We start from the raw sequence: 16065 nt of genomic DNA on the forward strand, positions 1-16065 counted from the left end.
CTTCTCTGTCTGTCTGTGTGTATTATGGGTCGGTGGATGTCTGTCTTACAAATGCGCTCACGTACAAGGCTGTGCATACATATGTGTGTGTGTGCGTGTGTGCCTCGGTGAGTGTGAGTGTGTGTCTCTGTGAGTGTGTGTCTTTCCGTGCATGCATGTGTGTGTCTCTGATTGTGTCTTTCCGTGCTTGCATGTGTGTGTCTCTGTGAATGTGTGTGTGTGTGTGTGCGCATGTGTGCGTGTATATGTGTGCGGAGGGGGGGAATCAGATATATTGCATTTTCCTGTGGGCAGCAGACAGACTCTTTGCTGTGGGATTAAGGCTGGAGTACCAGCAGGGAGCAGAGACTGTAGAGACCGTCTGTCTCTGATATGAGTGCAAGACCTGTGTGCAAAACAAGATCCAGCAGAAATAAAAAACACACCATTACACACTGCAGATGGAATTTGTACAGGTACCCTCACTTCTTCCAGAATGATGAAAACAGTATCATAAAACTGTCTAGGGAACTCACACAGGGAACTTTCCCCTTACTTGCTTTAAAATGGTTGCCATCACAGGAAAAAATTCCATTCCTCTTTATTTTCCTTTATTATTTAGCCCCCAGTGTGGACCTGAGCATGTCTAATTCCCCTTATTTGGAATGCCAACGGTCTGCAACTGCACACGCGTATCCCACCGCCAATCTGACCGTCCCAGCTCTCCACCAAAAGACCTGGTGTCACTAGCTGCTCGATTTCACACCGCAGACTGCAGCTATGCAGACACAAAGATGAGCCAGAGGAACACCTTATGGCCCCTGGGTGCCCCACTGACCAGCAGGGGGCACTAGACAGCAGAGACCCCTAACTGCCTGAACCTTCCCATAACCTGGACAAGGCAATTGTCAACTGCGCATCACCATGTGGAGCTGCCCCTGGCACGGCCTGGACTCATTTCAAGATGTGAGGGACTGTTTTGTTTTTTTCTTCTTAAAACACAATAAAAATGTCAAATTCTGAAAGGCTGATTGTAGGCCATCAGGGAACACACCCCACATGCATGAGTCCAGCAATCTCATATTAATATGTCTTCAAGCAGAACATGGGCACAAAGCAAAATAAAAAATCTTTAGCACTAGTTTGAAAGTGAGATAACTAACGAGTTTGTTGGTTGTGTAAGAAAATTTCACAAAATGAAATAAATATTCAACCTAGCAACCTAGACAAAAGTAGTGTCATAAAATGATTTTAAAAAAATGTTCATCAGAATATTTTCTTTAATACATTAGACATTACCTATTTGCCAAAAAAACTGTTTGATCAGCATGTTTGCTTTAACCAGTTGGACTTGTTAAATCATAGTGCTGAAGAAATGTGAAGAAATGTGACCGTGAAAATACCCATGCTGCTTCTCCAGAATCTCACAATCCCACCTCAATCCTCACCTGTGTCACTATCACACACTCTTGGTTCTTGGGGCCAAAGTAATCGGGCTGCGTGTGCGTGAAGTAGAACCAGGACAGAGGGTGGCCACTGCTCACGTGGTGAACAGAAGGGGGCGACATGGCTCAGGCAGTAAGAGCAGTCGTCTGGCAGTCGTCTGGCAGTCGGAGGGTTGCCGGTTCGATCCCCCACCCAGGCTGTGTCAAAGTGTCCCTGAGCAAGACACCTAACCCCCAAATGCTCCTGACGAGCTGGTCGGCGCCTTGCATGGCAGCCAATCGCCGTTGGTGTGTGTGTGTGTATGAATGGGTGAATGAGAAGCATCAATTGTACAGCGCTTTGGATAAAGGCGCTATATAAATTCCAACCATTTACCATTTACCATTTAACAGCCCAACCAAAGGAAAGGTTGGCTTAACGGCTTTTATTTACCCAAAACACAACAAGAGTTTCCCCAAAACAACAAGACCGATGTGGCAACCCACAATGCTCTGGTGGAAGAGAAATCAAAGAGAGAGAAATCACAAAACTCATGCAGCAGTGCACAAAATAGCTAATGGCCACAGCTATGATGATTGCAATGAATCACAGCTGGGGCCATACCTGTATGCAGGGCTCGTGCTGCCACCTGGTGGACAGCACCCTAATGACTTTTCCTGGCACCACAGTACGCAGCTCAAGCAAGCAGGCCTGGAGAAACTGCAAATGCAGTGAGGCTGGGAGCACCCTACCCAGAGAAGCCTTTCCTCGCCTCTTATGCCCCACCCTGCCTCAGCCTCAAGACAGCATCAAGATACACTTATTCAGACAGCAGATGTAGACAGGCTGGGTAAAATCCTTGAGGTCCTCCAAAATTTCAGGTTGGACCCGCTGCCTTTGCACCCTTGAGCAAGGTACTGCGTAAACTGCGTAAAACACAAGCATTTACTAAGTTTCAAAAAGTAATGCAATTACTTCGGTTTAGGATTGTGACTGGCTTCTAGCACTAGTACTGGGCAAGGAGGGCCGTATCTGTATATTTCATGCTATCAATATTTAACTTGACTTCTCCTGTGTCCCAACATGAACCACCTTATTGTGGTCTGATCTAGAGTTAAGTGTATTCAGCAATAGTGTATTCAGTTAATTTGCCCATTTGTCCAGTGTATTTGGCAACAACAGACACCGGCATACGTGGCGGCTGGGTAGGATTGGAATCACCCACCAGTAGAGCATCTGGACAGCCAATTAGAGACCTGAGAAGCTGTGGTGTGTTACCCACAGTGCAACCACACAGCAGCTGAGTGCTCTGCTTGTTTTTCAGTTCTGCTCCCATCACAGTCTCTGTATCCTCCCTCCTTTCACACTCGGGGAGAGAGAGAGGTGCACCGGAACTGGGTTACATTCGGGCCCAAGTGGTGCCTGCGTTTGATAAAAACATAAGAACCATGGCTGTGTTCGACAGCCCATGTCTCCAACCGCTAATCAGGTGAAAGCACTGTGTTTATTATGGATGAGTGGAAGAGGGGGAGAAAATAAATCAGATGCAGAATCTCTCCAACACCTTGTGTGGCAAGTGAGCTTGATATGTTCTGTGAAGAATAATTTCACCTCAAAATTTCAAAAAATGTATTTTTACTGCCTGCAGATGATATCATGAACACCCAGAGCCAGAATGCTTGTTCAGCATTCCAGTGCATTGCAGAATTCTCATCAGCATGCATGTTCTTCACCACTTTTCATTATCTTTAATGCAAAATCAATCATGTGCGGGTGGACAGTCCAGGCGTGTAAAAACATGTAATGCTTTTATCTTTACCTCAAGATTCCACACAGCCATTTCTATGTGTCACTCAAGCTTCCATAATTCCTTGTAAAGTCAAATTGGAAGACCGGGTTTGCCAGGAACAACAACATTTTTTAAAAGCTATGATTTTCCAACATGAATCAAGCTATATTTGGCTATATTACTAACACAACAAATGTAACTAAAAACAAATGAGTTGGAACAAGCACAATGAAATGTTCATTTAAGTAATGTGGGTGCTCCATAGGTCACATGGGGCCATTGTAGTGCCTAAAGGTGATCAGCAGAGGGAGCTCTTGCCAGGCATTAATGAAGTCCCACATCTGTGGGTTCATCTGTGCCTCCCAGGAGCAGACAGACGGGCACTGACCTCAGTTCTGCTGCAGAGTTCACTGAACACAGCAAAAATACTGTTTCTGTCGGCTCCAAAATAGCAGTAAGAGGATATGCATTGAAATAACTATTTTAACCAAAACTGAATATATGCACAAATATCACAGTAGACAAATGCACACATGATTATGCAGGCATGTCAATGTGTGAGGTTAAAAATGTGGGGCCCGGGGTGATAACGTGCCCTTAGCTCAAACTGTGCCTGACTGCGGCCAGATTGGCCATTGCTCATTAGTGACCCCCTCTGGTGGACTGTGCCAGCGGCCAATTAAAAAATATATAAAAATTCTGATCAAATCCAAAAAAAGTGTGGCCACTGTCAGTCAGGTAAGCTCATGTAGGGAAGATACATCAGCTCATTTCAGTTCTTCAGGAACTATACGTGTCATTTCATTAAACAACTGAAAGAGTGCAGGGGCGTGTTCAGGGGGGCTTGGTGTTCACAGTGAGTTCCGTTCTCTGTATTAAAAGGTACCATTTTGCCAGTTTCCCTAGTTACTCCGGAGAAGTGCTGTTTTTAATCACACATTGCATCACTCCAAAATCGCTGCCAGGAGGAGACTTTAACTGAGACTTGTTGTGTGCCTTCCTGATTCATGCTGTGCCGAGTAAACTAAATTAGCGCTCATAAACTCCTGCCAATTCATGCGCATTCGCTAGCACGCACGGCTGCTCTCCCGTTCCGATGACATCACCCCCCAGTTTCAACTGCGAGCCGGCGGGGAGCCTTAGTGGGAAAGTGGTCGTGACGAACCAGCCGACGCAGGGCCTCCAGTGTTTACCCCCCGGAGGAAGCGCCGCGCAAGGGAACAGGATGCTCCATTCTGTTCCCCTCTCCCGTTTTCAGCGGCCCGAGGTTGTTCGGATCGCGGCGACCTCGACCGGGGGTCACACACATCCCGTGCGGCGGGGTCCTGTCTGGAGCGGATGCTCGGAAGAGCACGCACGCTGTCGGCCATTTTACCACACCTGCATTCGGCAGCTGCTGTGTTCCCCTGAGCTCAAACAGAGGTTTTAAGGGCGGCGTTAGCTTCGGATAAAGAAGGTTCACACAGCACCCCAGGAAGAATAGTTGCTGCATCTGCAGCAGCTAATGAAGATCTCAATAAACAATAAACAATGAACAGACACAGCCAGTATGCTGCATTACACCGCCTCACAGGCACAGAGCTGCACCCAGACCAACACCCAGACACAGCCCACCCCATAAAGAGAGCTGCACGTCATTTGTATGATTAGGACATGTGCTCACACACAGACACACACACACACACACACCACTCACATGTGCTCACACACAGACACACACACACACCACTCACATGTGCTCACACACAGACACACACACACACACACACACCACTCACATGTGCTCACACATCAAACGAGCTGTGTTGAACTGCAGCGGCCTGGCCATGCTTCTTTCGGAGTCTCATCCAAAACATGGTCGAATTTTAAGGTTAGACTTATCTTCTCTCTCTCTTGCTCTCTCTCTCGTTCTTTCACTCTCTTGCTCTCTCAGCCAAATGCCAATTAAGGCGAAGTTGAATCAGGAGCATTCAGAGAAGCTGTGGCTCGATGCCCATGGCTGCAGTCAGGTCGTTTGGGCCGCAGTGCCCATGGCTCTGCAGGTCAGGGACTCAGGGAACCAGCCAAGGGGGTTAGACTGCCCCTGTGTGGTACAGTAAGGTATTACACTACTAAGTGCATCTGGGGAGATGGCCTTCTCAGAAGACAGATCACGATGGGCTGCCAAAACCCATTAAAAGCTATTTTGATAAAATGCTTATAAGCTTATTTGCAGAACTTCAAGTTGAATTTGGCTTCCTGTAAGAACTAAAAATAATTTTAAAATTCTTAAATGTGGTTTGTTTTGCTCAAGACAAAGATCCAACCTGACTCTTTCAATGAGGATGAGGATAATCATGAAGTGATGGGTGAAGTGGAGGCTGGCTTGGTCTAATGCCAGAGCTAGCTCTTCCTGTGTGATTGATTGTTTGTGTGCGTGTGTGTGTGTCTGTGTGTGTGTCTAAGTGCGTGTGTATGTGTGCGTGGGTCTGTAGCATCCCTTTCTTTAGATGTACCAGTTTAAGTTCATCTGAGTTTGGAGGAAACAGCACAATGAGTCACCAGATTCCAGCATACCGAAAAAACCGCCTCACTGTTTTCCTCTCCTCCGCCTCATATATCTTTCCATCTGCTTTCCATCTGAGCTGCTTTATGTTCCCCTGGTCCATACCATGTGAGGGTGATGGGGGGGGGGGTGGGTATAAATATATAATACATACACAACTGGTCATTGCACATGTGTGAGGAAAAAGGGAAAAAATTCTTTAAAATGAGAGTGATAATGCAGTTGTGAATTTATCCTGGGGTGACGCACAATTTGTCACTTTATCACCTGAAAAGGAGGGATGAATTCAGACTGCAGGGAACTCCATCCCTCACTTCACAACAGCGCCCCCTCTGGCTGACTAGTCACCTGCAGCCAGCTACATGAGACCATGCACATGAATGTGTTCAGGGCCATAAAGCCAAAAGTTTCCACTTTGAGCTTTGAGGCACGCATGGTGGTCGTCACCCGTCTGTAAGACGCTGAGGCGATGGGAGGGGCGTACGGTCTTTATTTACAAAAACACTCCACAAAACCAGCCTCCTTTCCACTTTACTCAGCCAGGGGTAAAGCAGAGAGTGTAACTGATGGAGAAGGGGTCACAGAGAGTGCCACTCCAGGGGATTGACCCCCCAAGCGCGCGGAGGAGATTTGTACATGGATCGAGATTTGGCCGCCCTATGGACTGCACCACACGTTCCAACATGTGGTAGGGAAAGAACATGTTCATCAAGGAATCCCAGCAAGGTACAGTACTGGAACAAATGATGGAAACACTGTGATGGAAAGCACTTAGTGCTCGTAAAACCTTTATCCGAGCCCTTTCTTCTGTTGTTTCGCAGAGCCAACGTCATTTCTAAAAATGTATTCAAAACAGTTCTTGACCACAAGTGGTAATGATCATGTGACTTTGAAATAATGTTTAAGCTTTTTGGTACGAATATTATCATTCAATTTAGAAAAATACTGGACAAATATATAACAGATTCACAATCAAATTTCAAATAGTAAGATGCATTAGACCTTTTTTGGCAGAAAGATAAACCATTGCATTAATTGTCAATATCTGTTCATCAGCATTTCCATAAATTGTGCCAGTACTGTATCTCACCCCCTGATGCAACGTGAGCCACAGAGGCCCCTGGGGGCCCTGCGGGGGCCATGTGCCCTCTTGGTTCTTCGGTCACAACCCTGACATTAATAGCAACAGAGAAACATCAAAACATGTGGTCATGGTTCTGATGTGACAGATTAAATTGATCAAGCGGACCTTTGTTAGCGATGATTACATGGAACCACACACTTCAAACTACTTTCACACTTCAATGAACAGCATTAAGTGCATTATCAACTCATTCCAAAGTATTGCAATACGTTCAGTTGCTGGCATAACTTAGCTTCAGATCATTATCTTTGTTTTCCAACATTACCTGAAAGAACCATGGGTTCGATATTTACCCTCTTTCATCTGCCATGATGAATTTACCTCAATAATGCTACATCAGAAAAATGCTAATTTGAAAAAAAATAACAGAGAATTTGTCACATGACCTACATTCATAAGGGACCACACACTAGCTATGTTCAAGTCTTTGTCCTGCTTGCGAGTCTCAACACTGTCTCAACACTGAGCAGTTTATTGAGAAATACAGAAATCTCCTCTTAGTTAATTTCATTTGTAAGCCAGAAATTGTGTTCTCTCCCCCCAGAAAATGTTGAATGTCTTTTTTACACTGAGGATAAGTACAGTATGTAACTTGCATTTCACTACCTCAGTGTGTAACATACAACACAAAAACAACTCACACACACAAAGGCATGATAAGAATAATGAGACATCCAACATCTTTCCCTGGCCTGAATCTTGTCAATAAATTGAGCTTGGTGTTGAGTGAGACAAAATAATGAAAATACTGTGTGGTCAAGGCTGTGCTGAGCCCCACCAGGTGGGAACTTTGATGGTTCCACATCCAAAGGCTTTAGATACAGTCTGGACAAAGATGATGCTCTGTTTCATGAGAGCTAGCTTCCTTTGATGTCAGACATTGTAAAGGGAAGGCACTTTAGTAATTTAATAGTGTTATCCCTTCACCTGTGTGTAATTTAGTACTGAGACCACAGCCTCTGGGTCCGCTTCTCTGAAGTTCCAAAACAATGGATCACGTACACCAACAGCGCAGTATACATGCACACACACACACACACACACACACACACACACATACACCCAGACACACAAACACATATGCAAGCAGGCACATACACACCAAACAGTGCCTTTTCCTGTTATTCAGATGTCTGGAAAGATTGTGTGCACAGGAGATTACACATCAGTACACATGCGTGCACATGCACAAACACAAACATTGTTCCTGGAATGTAAACATTGCATCACCGATGCCCCCCCCCCCCTCTGTCCTGTATGCCCCCTGGCCCAGTCCTCCAGGGCCTGGTCATTAGGCAACGCCCCGCTCTGCAGGCAGCAGGAGCGTCCAATAGCAGCCAACCGCCAGCACGCCCTGGCCTCCACCGCCACAAGCGCTGCCCAGAAACAGAGCCAGATTTGTGTGCGCAGACCTTATACGGTCAGGGCAGCCGCAGGCCCGGGGTCCCCGGGGGGTTCCGCCTATGGTGTTCCACACCCCCTTTTTTTGCCACTCCACTCAGCGCTCAGCGCTACGGACGCTTCCACATTTGCACCATGATGGACAGATGGGAATCGTGGTAACAGCAAATGTCTGCGTGGTGCAACATTCGCGGGCCATAACTGAACAATAATAACAATAACAACAACAACAATAATAATAATAATAATAATATTAATAATAATAAAAGTCCTATGTCCATCCCTCTTAAAAATGTCATGAGGGAAATTACCTAAATTACAACGTGAAGAATTTTCACGGCACTGGAGAGTCTAAAGAAGGAGCAGCTGGTATATTTCAGAGAATGAGTGTGCTAGTGTGGCCCCTTTCACTATTACGCCCTTACCATCACTTAAACTCATGAGGGCAAGAACTGGCACATCCTTTCCCCTGATATTGTCACTCTTAGAGCCGCAAGCCCTGTCTCTGCTGCTCCTGATCAGAGTGTTTCACAGCTTAGAATCTTTACTAACAGACCAAAGGCAATACAGTTATGTCTGGCGGTACGGCTCTGTTCTCGAGGGCCTCTCGACCATCAACACAAGCATGCATGGTTACGGCAGGGAGGGCAGCAGCCACCTCCCCCTCCCCAGAGGTTTACACAGACCACAATCCGCCAGCACGGGGTAGATTTATTTGTATGGGTTAGGCAGACAGCATGTCTTTGGATGTGGGAGGAAACTGGAACACTAGGAGGAAGCCCACAGAGACACGGGGAGGACATTCAACCTCCACACAGAACCTGGGACCTTCTTGCGATCCACTGCACCACCGTGCTGCCCATAACGGATAGTCTAATCCACACATGAGGGAGGGGTGGTGCAGAGAGCATACATGCATGAGGAAGCTTTAGACTGGCAGCGTGCGGCAGCTGCATGCAGGAGGAAGCCAATGAGTAAGAGGAGGGAGTTTAGATAGACCGCCCTGTATGATAATGGACTGTGAGAGGCGAACATCACTAATCAGCTCAGCCATCAGCTGATTCAGCCACTCTTGTGGCCTGCCTGAACTACTACTACTATTAGATATGTTAGGAGCAAAAGATAATTTCTGGAAAATGAATCTGTATAGCTGTACTGTAGTACATATCCAAATACTTTCCCAGGGCTTAATTCTCCCATTAATCACCATTTCCACCAGACATTTGAGGTTCTAACTTTTGCCATCTGCTCTCATTGGAGTGGTGCTATTGTATTCAATTCCAGCGCAGAGGAGACAGCACTTCGGATTGGCCTTGAGAAGCTTCTCATTAGAGGGGTGTCAAACTCCAGTCCTGGAGGGCCACAGTGTCGGCTGGTTTAACTCCAGTCCTGGAGGGCCACAGTGTCTGCAGGTTTAACTCCAGTCCTGGAGGGCTGCAGTGTCTGCAAGTTAAACTCCAGTCCTGGAGGGCCACAGTGTCCGCAGGTTAAACTCCAGTCCTGGAGGGCCACAGTGGTCTGCTAGTTTTTGGTGTTTCAGCACCAATTATGAATTGAAGTCTTTCAGAGTCCACACACCGTGTTCCCAAGGCCTTAATTGGCTGCTGATTGAAAGGAAACCACAAATACCTCCATAATTCTCCAGGACTGGAGTTTTACATCCCTGATTTAGAGGGTGCATGAGAGTGCTGCAGGCCAGCGTCACGCTGTGTTTGTAACATTCTGCTGTGTCATCATATTTATTTCACAGTGTTTGTTATTGGAATTTTATGGCACATCCTAAGACTTTTTCAATCAGTTTCTGTTTCTCTTCTGTATAATTATTTATGATTTACTGTAATAAAGTAACTAAAAATAGCACAGTAATTAGAATTGTGCATCCTTCTGAATAACAAATTAAAATGATGTTTGTTCAGTACAGTATGTACTCAAAATATTGTTGAAGTTACTGCATAATAAAAAGGAAACGAGTAGCACTTGGTTAGCTGGGCTACTGAAAGTTAATAAAGCGAATTGTGTTTATAGGAAACGCGGGTCTGTGAAAGATAGTGAAACAGCCCACTTCTTACTGTGCTGGGCTGGCTCTTAATTTAGAAAGCATGTGCACACATCTGTTCTGTTACTACGGTGGTTTGTTATGTTGGATCGGACTCTGTTGAAAAGGTAACACACACACACACACACACACTCATGCAAATAAATGTACACACACACACATGCACACACACACATACGCATACACACACACATACGTACACACACATACGCGCACACACGCACACACATGCACACACACGCACAGACACATACACACATTGTTTTGGTTTCTGAGTCATCATGGCTTCCTGTTGTTGTGCTCTTTACGAGTAACGCAAATAAATTCTCTCCAACTCTCTTTTTCTCTCTAGTCTGCCAAAAGCATAGTCATCTATAGCTGTGTCCGTTTATCACATAGACACTCTGGAATTAATGACTCAGCTGAGACAGCAGTCTATTAATGCCGTTAAACCACGCTGAGAAGGTGGAGGAGTTTAAGTGAGATCCCTTCGGAAAGTGGGCGAGAGACAACGCAATATTAAAGATCTGAAGGCCCGGTTTCCACTAGGAAAGACAACTCTTAACTCCAAGAGTAAACTTACACTGTTCACTAACATCCATTTTATCATTGTACACAAATGCCACTCAGCACATGCACTTACCACAGCTGCAGGCAGTGCGCAGCAGTGATTGGTGGTTGAACACGTTTCATCACTGGAGGTGTGTTCTAAACATCAGTGAGTAATGCAAATGATCTTGAATTTGAATTTGAATTTATTTGTTTATAATGTCGTGGACAGTCCCCATTAATTAACTGTAAACAGTAAATGGAGCAGCTTTAGCCTACATGACTAATTTCCAGCTGTAGTCCCCGGCCAGTTGACAATAGGCTCCCTAAAATACATTAGTTAAAAAAATAAAATTAAAAAAAATTACAGTTGCAGCAAGCACAAACAAATGGAGCAAGACATACAAACATATCAAGCAGAATTGGAGCAAGCACAAACGGGGAGACAAGACATGCAAGCACAAATGGCAGCAACATCAATGCAGTACATGAGATAAAACAGTACAAGGGGACAAGGGAAGAGCAAATAGTCATAGCAGACATACAGACACAGCAACATACAGACATAATAGCGTACAGACATAGTAGCATACAGACACAGCAGCATACAGGCACAGTAGCATCCAGACATTGAAACACACACAGACATATGCAGGTGGGTAGCAAAGATGGAGGTGTACATAACACACGTCACATCTGACAGAGATTAATGTATGCAGTTGTAGTTATCGCAAAGCCATGTTTTAAGGTGTGTTGTAAAGGTGGAGTATGTATGTATATTTTTTATGTAGGTAGGTATTGAGTTCCAGTTTTGTATTGCTATAACAGAGAATGATAATTGACCAAATGTACTTTTCTTAAATGGGACTAAGAAGTCGCCTCGTGTGGTGCTTCTGGTGATCTGACTGGTATTGTTACATTAGATTATGAATGAGGTAAGAGGAGGAGGAGCAGTGCTATGCAAGACTTTGTAGACCAGGCAGATGTTTTTGTATTTGATCACATCCTCCCAGCTCAGAAGTTTACGGTTATTTAGGATGATACAATGATGAGAGCTGTTAGGCTTCTGGTCCAGGACTTTAAGGGTTTGTTTGTAGAGAATTGCTAGTGGTTTGAGTGACGAGCTGTTAGTTTGTCCCCAACTTGTCAAACAGTATGTCAGATGTGACATAATCATGGCGTTCATGTATAATTTGGCAGCATTAAAAGGCATTACATTTCTGATGTATTTAAAATTAGTTAGGCTAAACTTGACTCTTTGGCATACTTTCTTAATGTATGCTTTGAATGACAGATTGGAGTCAATAATGATACCAAGATATTTAAATTGTGGCACAATGCTAATATTTTTACCTGAGATTGATATATTGGACACGGTGTTACATTGTCTTTTAGTGAAAAACATTCCTACAGTTTTATTTACGTTAAGTTGAAGGCATGAACGGTTCAGCCAATTTGTGATCTGATCCATAGCTGTGATGAGTTTGGCAGCAGCCAGATGTTTGGTCTTGGCATGCACATATATTACAGTGTCATCTGCATATAATTGTGTTTCAACATCAGGGCAGACAGATGGCAGATCATTAATATATAGGCTAAACAGAAGCGGGCCAAGTATTGATCCTTGAGGTACACCGGTGAATAGGTTAAGAGCTGATGAACAGTGGTTGTTCACAGAAACATGTTGGCTTCTACCAGTTAGGTATGACTCAATCCATTTGAGTGCTAACGAGGAGAAGTTAAAAGCAGACAGTTTGGCAATAAGGACCTTATGGTTGACTGTGTCGAAAGCTTTGCGAAGGTCTAAGAACACAGCACCGACAACACCTCCTTTGTCGACCATTGCGCGGACCTTCTCTAAGAAGAAACAGTTAGCTGTTTCTTTATTGTTATCTTTATAGTATAGTTATCATAACAGCGGTATGCCTGTATGAAAGTGCCTATGGGGAAATAAGGGACTGGGGGGGGGAGCAAAGGATCATGTGACTCTGCTGCACCAATCCAAAGGCACCTAGGTTCCTGTCATACGCAGATGGATGATCTGTTCCACCTGTACCCCCCCCTCTGAACGCCACAGATCAGACAGTAAGCACATCCTAGTCACACAGTGATGAGGGCAGAGTGAGGGAGAGATAACACACACTCATAATGCACCCCAAATCTTAACACCAATCCCCACACACAGAAACGTACACATAAACAAGCATGAACACAACACACACTGGGATGTAACCAAAATCCAAACCCCTGAACCCTGGAAAAGGATAAAAAGCTGCTTTTATTCCATCGCGTTCAAACACAATGTGACTGCACTGCACAAGGCCTTCCTGGGACAGACCAGGGTGATTGCAAACTGAAGTTTGTAAACTCTTGATCTGGGGGGAAAACACGAAGTGAAAATGCAAGCGTTCAATTTCCACATCTGGAAAAGGTTGAATTGAGCATCACTAATCCAGTTTACCCTGTGGAGCATTAACACGGAGGGTAAGATTAGCACCTCCTGCACACAATGTCCTGCCCAGACTGCCGCACAGCGGATTGACTGACGCGTTGTTCTGTGGAACTAAAAAGGCTGACAATACATCAGTGATATGCCACTCATTTTCAAGTAACTCTTTCTCTACCATACCTCCTCAGTGTGCCTGAATGCTTTTAGCAAACACCATCACCTGTTGTTATGTTTTGTTTACTTGTTGTGTCTGGATGACTGGTGAAATGTGTACTCTTGTTTTGTCTTGACTTGTTAAAACTATAAAACAAAAAAACAGCCACCAATTGTAGTGATAGTAGAGAGAATTTCACAAACCCCAAAATGCCTCAAAAAAAGTGACTCACTTATTGGAACCGTTAATCGTACAGCTTTGCCTTTTTTATTTTTTATTGGTTCAAACAAGTCAGCAGCAGTAAATGGAAGCCCTGCCTATTATGGGGATTGAGAAGCCTCAGCATCCCTTCACTGACTAATAGAGCCCAGCTCCCTTTGTTTGTGCTAGGATCAGATAGAGACATCTCCACTAACTGTTTAAAAAAGAGATTGGCTGATTATCTTAAAGTGTACTTCATTTAACAATAGCACATCCATCTTTGCCAATGAGACTAATGCTGTGTTCACACCACAGTCTGGGTTGTGAATACAATTGGTCCTACAGTATGATGTGTCAGCTGATCAGTGATGCCCATTAGCACAGTGGAGTCAAACCTGTTAAAGGGGCTACTCACTCAGTCATACAATCACCCGACAGCTTCACTGGCCTTCCAGGCCAGCATAAAAAAAGGAGACAAACCCTTCCTTACCTTCCCCTGGTCTGTCACTGTTCTCCAGACTGTCTGAGGATCCCCGCTCCCTGCCCTCTACCCCGGGACCCCAGCACCCCCGCTCGGCGCTCTGGCCCTCTTTGGCCACCGGCAGGCGCTCTTTCCTGGCCTCTGAAACCTGTTTGCACGTCCCCAGATGGAGAGAGGGGGAAGAGAGAGGGAGAAGAGAGATGGGGAAGCAAAGGGAGAGAGGTTACCGTTTTTTTTACTGAAGGTTGTATGGTTACTCATTCTGTCTCTTCTGCAGCAGGGAATAAAGGCTTGACACAGATGGGTTGAAGGTAGATTCCAAGATGACAGAACAGATGTATGTTCTCACAGCCCTGTACATTACACACAGCCCTTTTATCGCAACCTGACTGTAACATTTATAAATCTTATTCTCCAACCAGAGAGAAATAAGAGGCTCAACCTCTCCATCTTCCTGTCTGTTGGCAGAGATTATTCCCACCTGTTGTGTTGTTTGATTGGATGATGGTTGTTCAATAAAGTTCTTTCACAGATAAGTACCAATAAGAAGCAAAAGAATAATCAATTACAGACACATTCGGAGAGTCTCTCTCATAAACCAAGAACGTTCATTACCACCAAGGAATCACCTCCAGGCCAAACACAGCACAGTAGCAGTTTGCATAAACTGGAACAGTTTATAGGAGTGAGATGGTGTCTCTGGATGGGATCCCACAAAACACAAATCAATGACAGCCAAATCTCCCCTAGGCAATGAGCTTTCCTGTGGGTTTATAATATGTGGCCGTTGTTGCTATGCATATTAGGCCATTTCCACAAGGTGCATACACATCTGCGAGTGTGGGTTCCATTACGTCCTCGTGTTTTTTCCCCATTGTAAAACGTGGGCTTTATGTTGAGGAAATTAGGACTAGGACTGATTCACCAGTAAAACAGTTTTGGTGCACTCGACAGAGAGACAGGAATGCCTTAATCCCAAACATTCCGAGGTCTTTACTGGAACAGAAACACAGGCCACCAAGTGAGCTTCTAATGGAAACTTTATGTTTGTCATCCTGTGTCAATGAATAATTTTGCTGCCTGCAAGAGACAAATGTGAACAGTCTCAAAGACTTTGAATGAATAAACATACGTTTATATGTTTGCAAGGTTTAGTTATATCCTAAAATAATAAATTATACATTATTAAATCAAGCAAGATGGTTTATCTTCGGCACTTCCCTCATCAAAAATGTCGTAATGACAGTAAGTGGATATTAACATCTGGCAAGCTTTTGTGGAGGTAGTGGCACTAGGCCAGTTAAAGAGTTTACTGTGTTTACCTTTAATTTCCAGTAAAAATGCAGAAACTTGTTGGAAAATAAATAAAAGTGTTCCTTGAAACTAGCAATGTTTCAAGTAAGCCAAGTCAACTTTATTATCCTACAATGGGGAAGTTAATTTGGCTCAAATACAAAATGAAAATAAAAACACTTATGCATATGCAGGTAGCAGGGTTTGGACAGCATACAGGCTCATGAGGGGTGGAGGGGAATGTGGGGGGGTCTGCGGTGGGTTTGGTTGGGGTGGAGGGGGGGGTTTGGTTGGGGTGGTTGCGGTGGTCTGCGCTGGGTTTGGGGTTGGGGTGGTGGGGGGGTTGTGTTTGTTTATACTGCTCCGTCTCAGTTCCCTCCCGCCGGCATTCCTCCCGGCCTCTCAGGACAGAGCAGGGGGGCTAAATTCGTTTATGCTGCCCCCATAAATTCCCTCCCTCGCTGCCTTTTCCCCTCTCACTTGTCCTCACTTGCGTTCACTCGTGCTCATTCATTCCGTCACACTCTCTCTCTGAATTACATTTTAATTTAAATGTGCTTCATTGGCACGATTCGCTCACCGCCCCCACATAGCCCCAC

The 16065-nt window shown here is 44.9% G+C and overlaps 1 protein-coding gene across 1 annotated transcript in view; it reads right to left on the reverse strand.

Moving 5' to 3' along the window:
* arhgef25a (Rho guanine nucleotide exchange factor (GEF) 25a) overlaps nt 1-16065 on the reverse strand; it is a 66185-nt gene that overhangs the window by 47992 nt on the left and 2128 nt on the right. The window contains exon 2 of the mRNA XM_061258980.1: nt 14183-14321. Within this exon, the coding sequence (XP_061114964.1) occupies nt 14183-14321 (139 nt within the window). The remainder of the gene's footprint in view (nt 1-14182; nt 14322-16065) is intronic.

This window comes from Conger conger, chromosome 10 (assembly GCF_963514075.1).
Source record: "Conger conger chromosome 10, fConCon1.1, whole genome shotgun sequence".
NCBI classification, from domain to species: domain Eukaryota; kingdom Metazoa; phylum Chordata; class Actinopteri; order Anguilliformes; family Congridae; genus Conger; species Conger conger.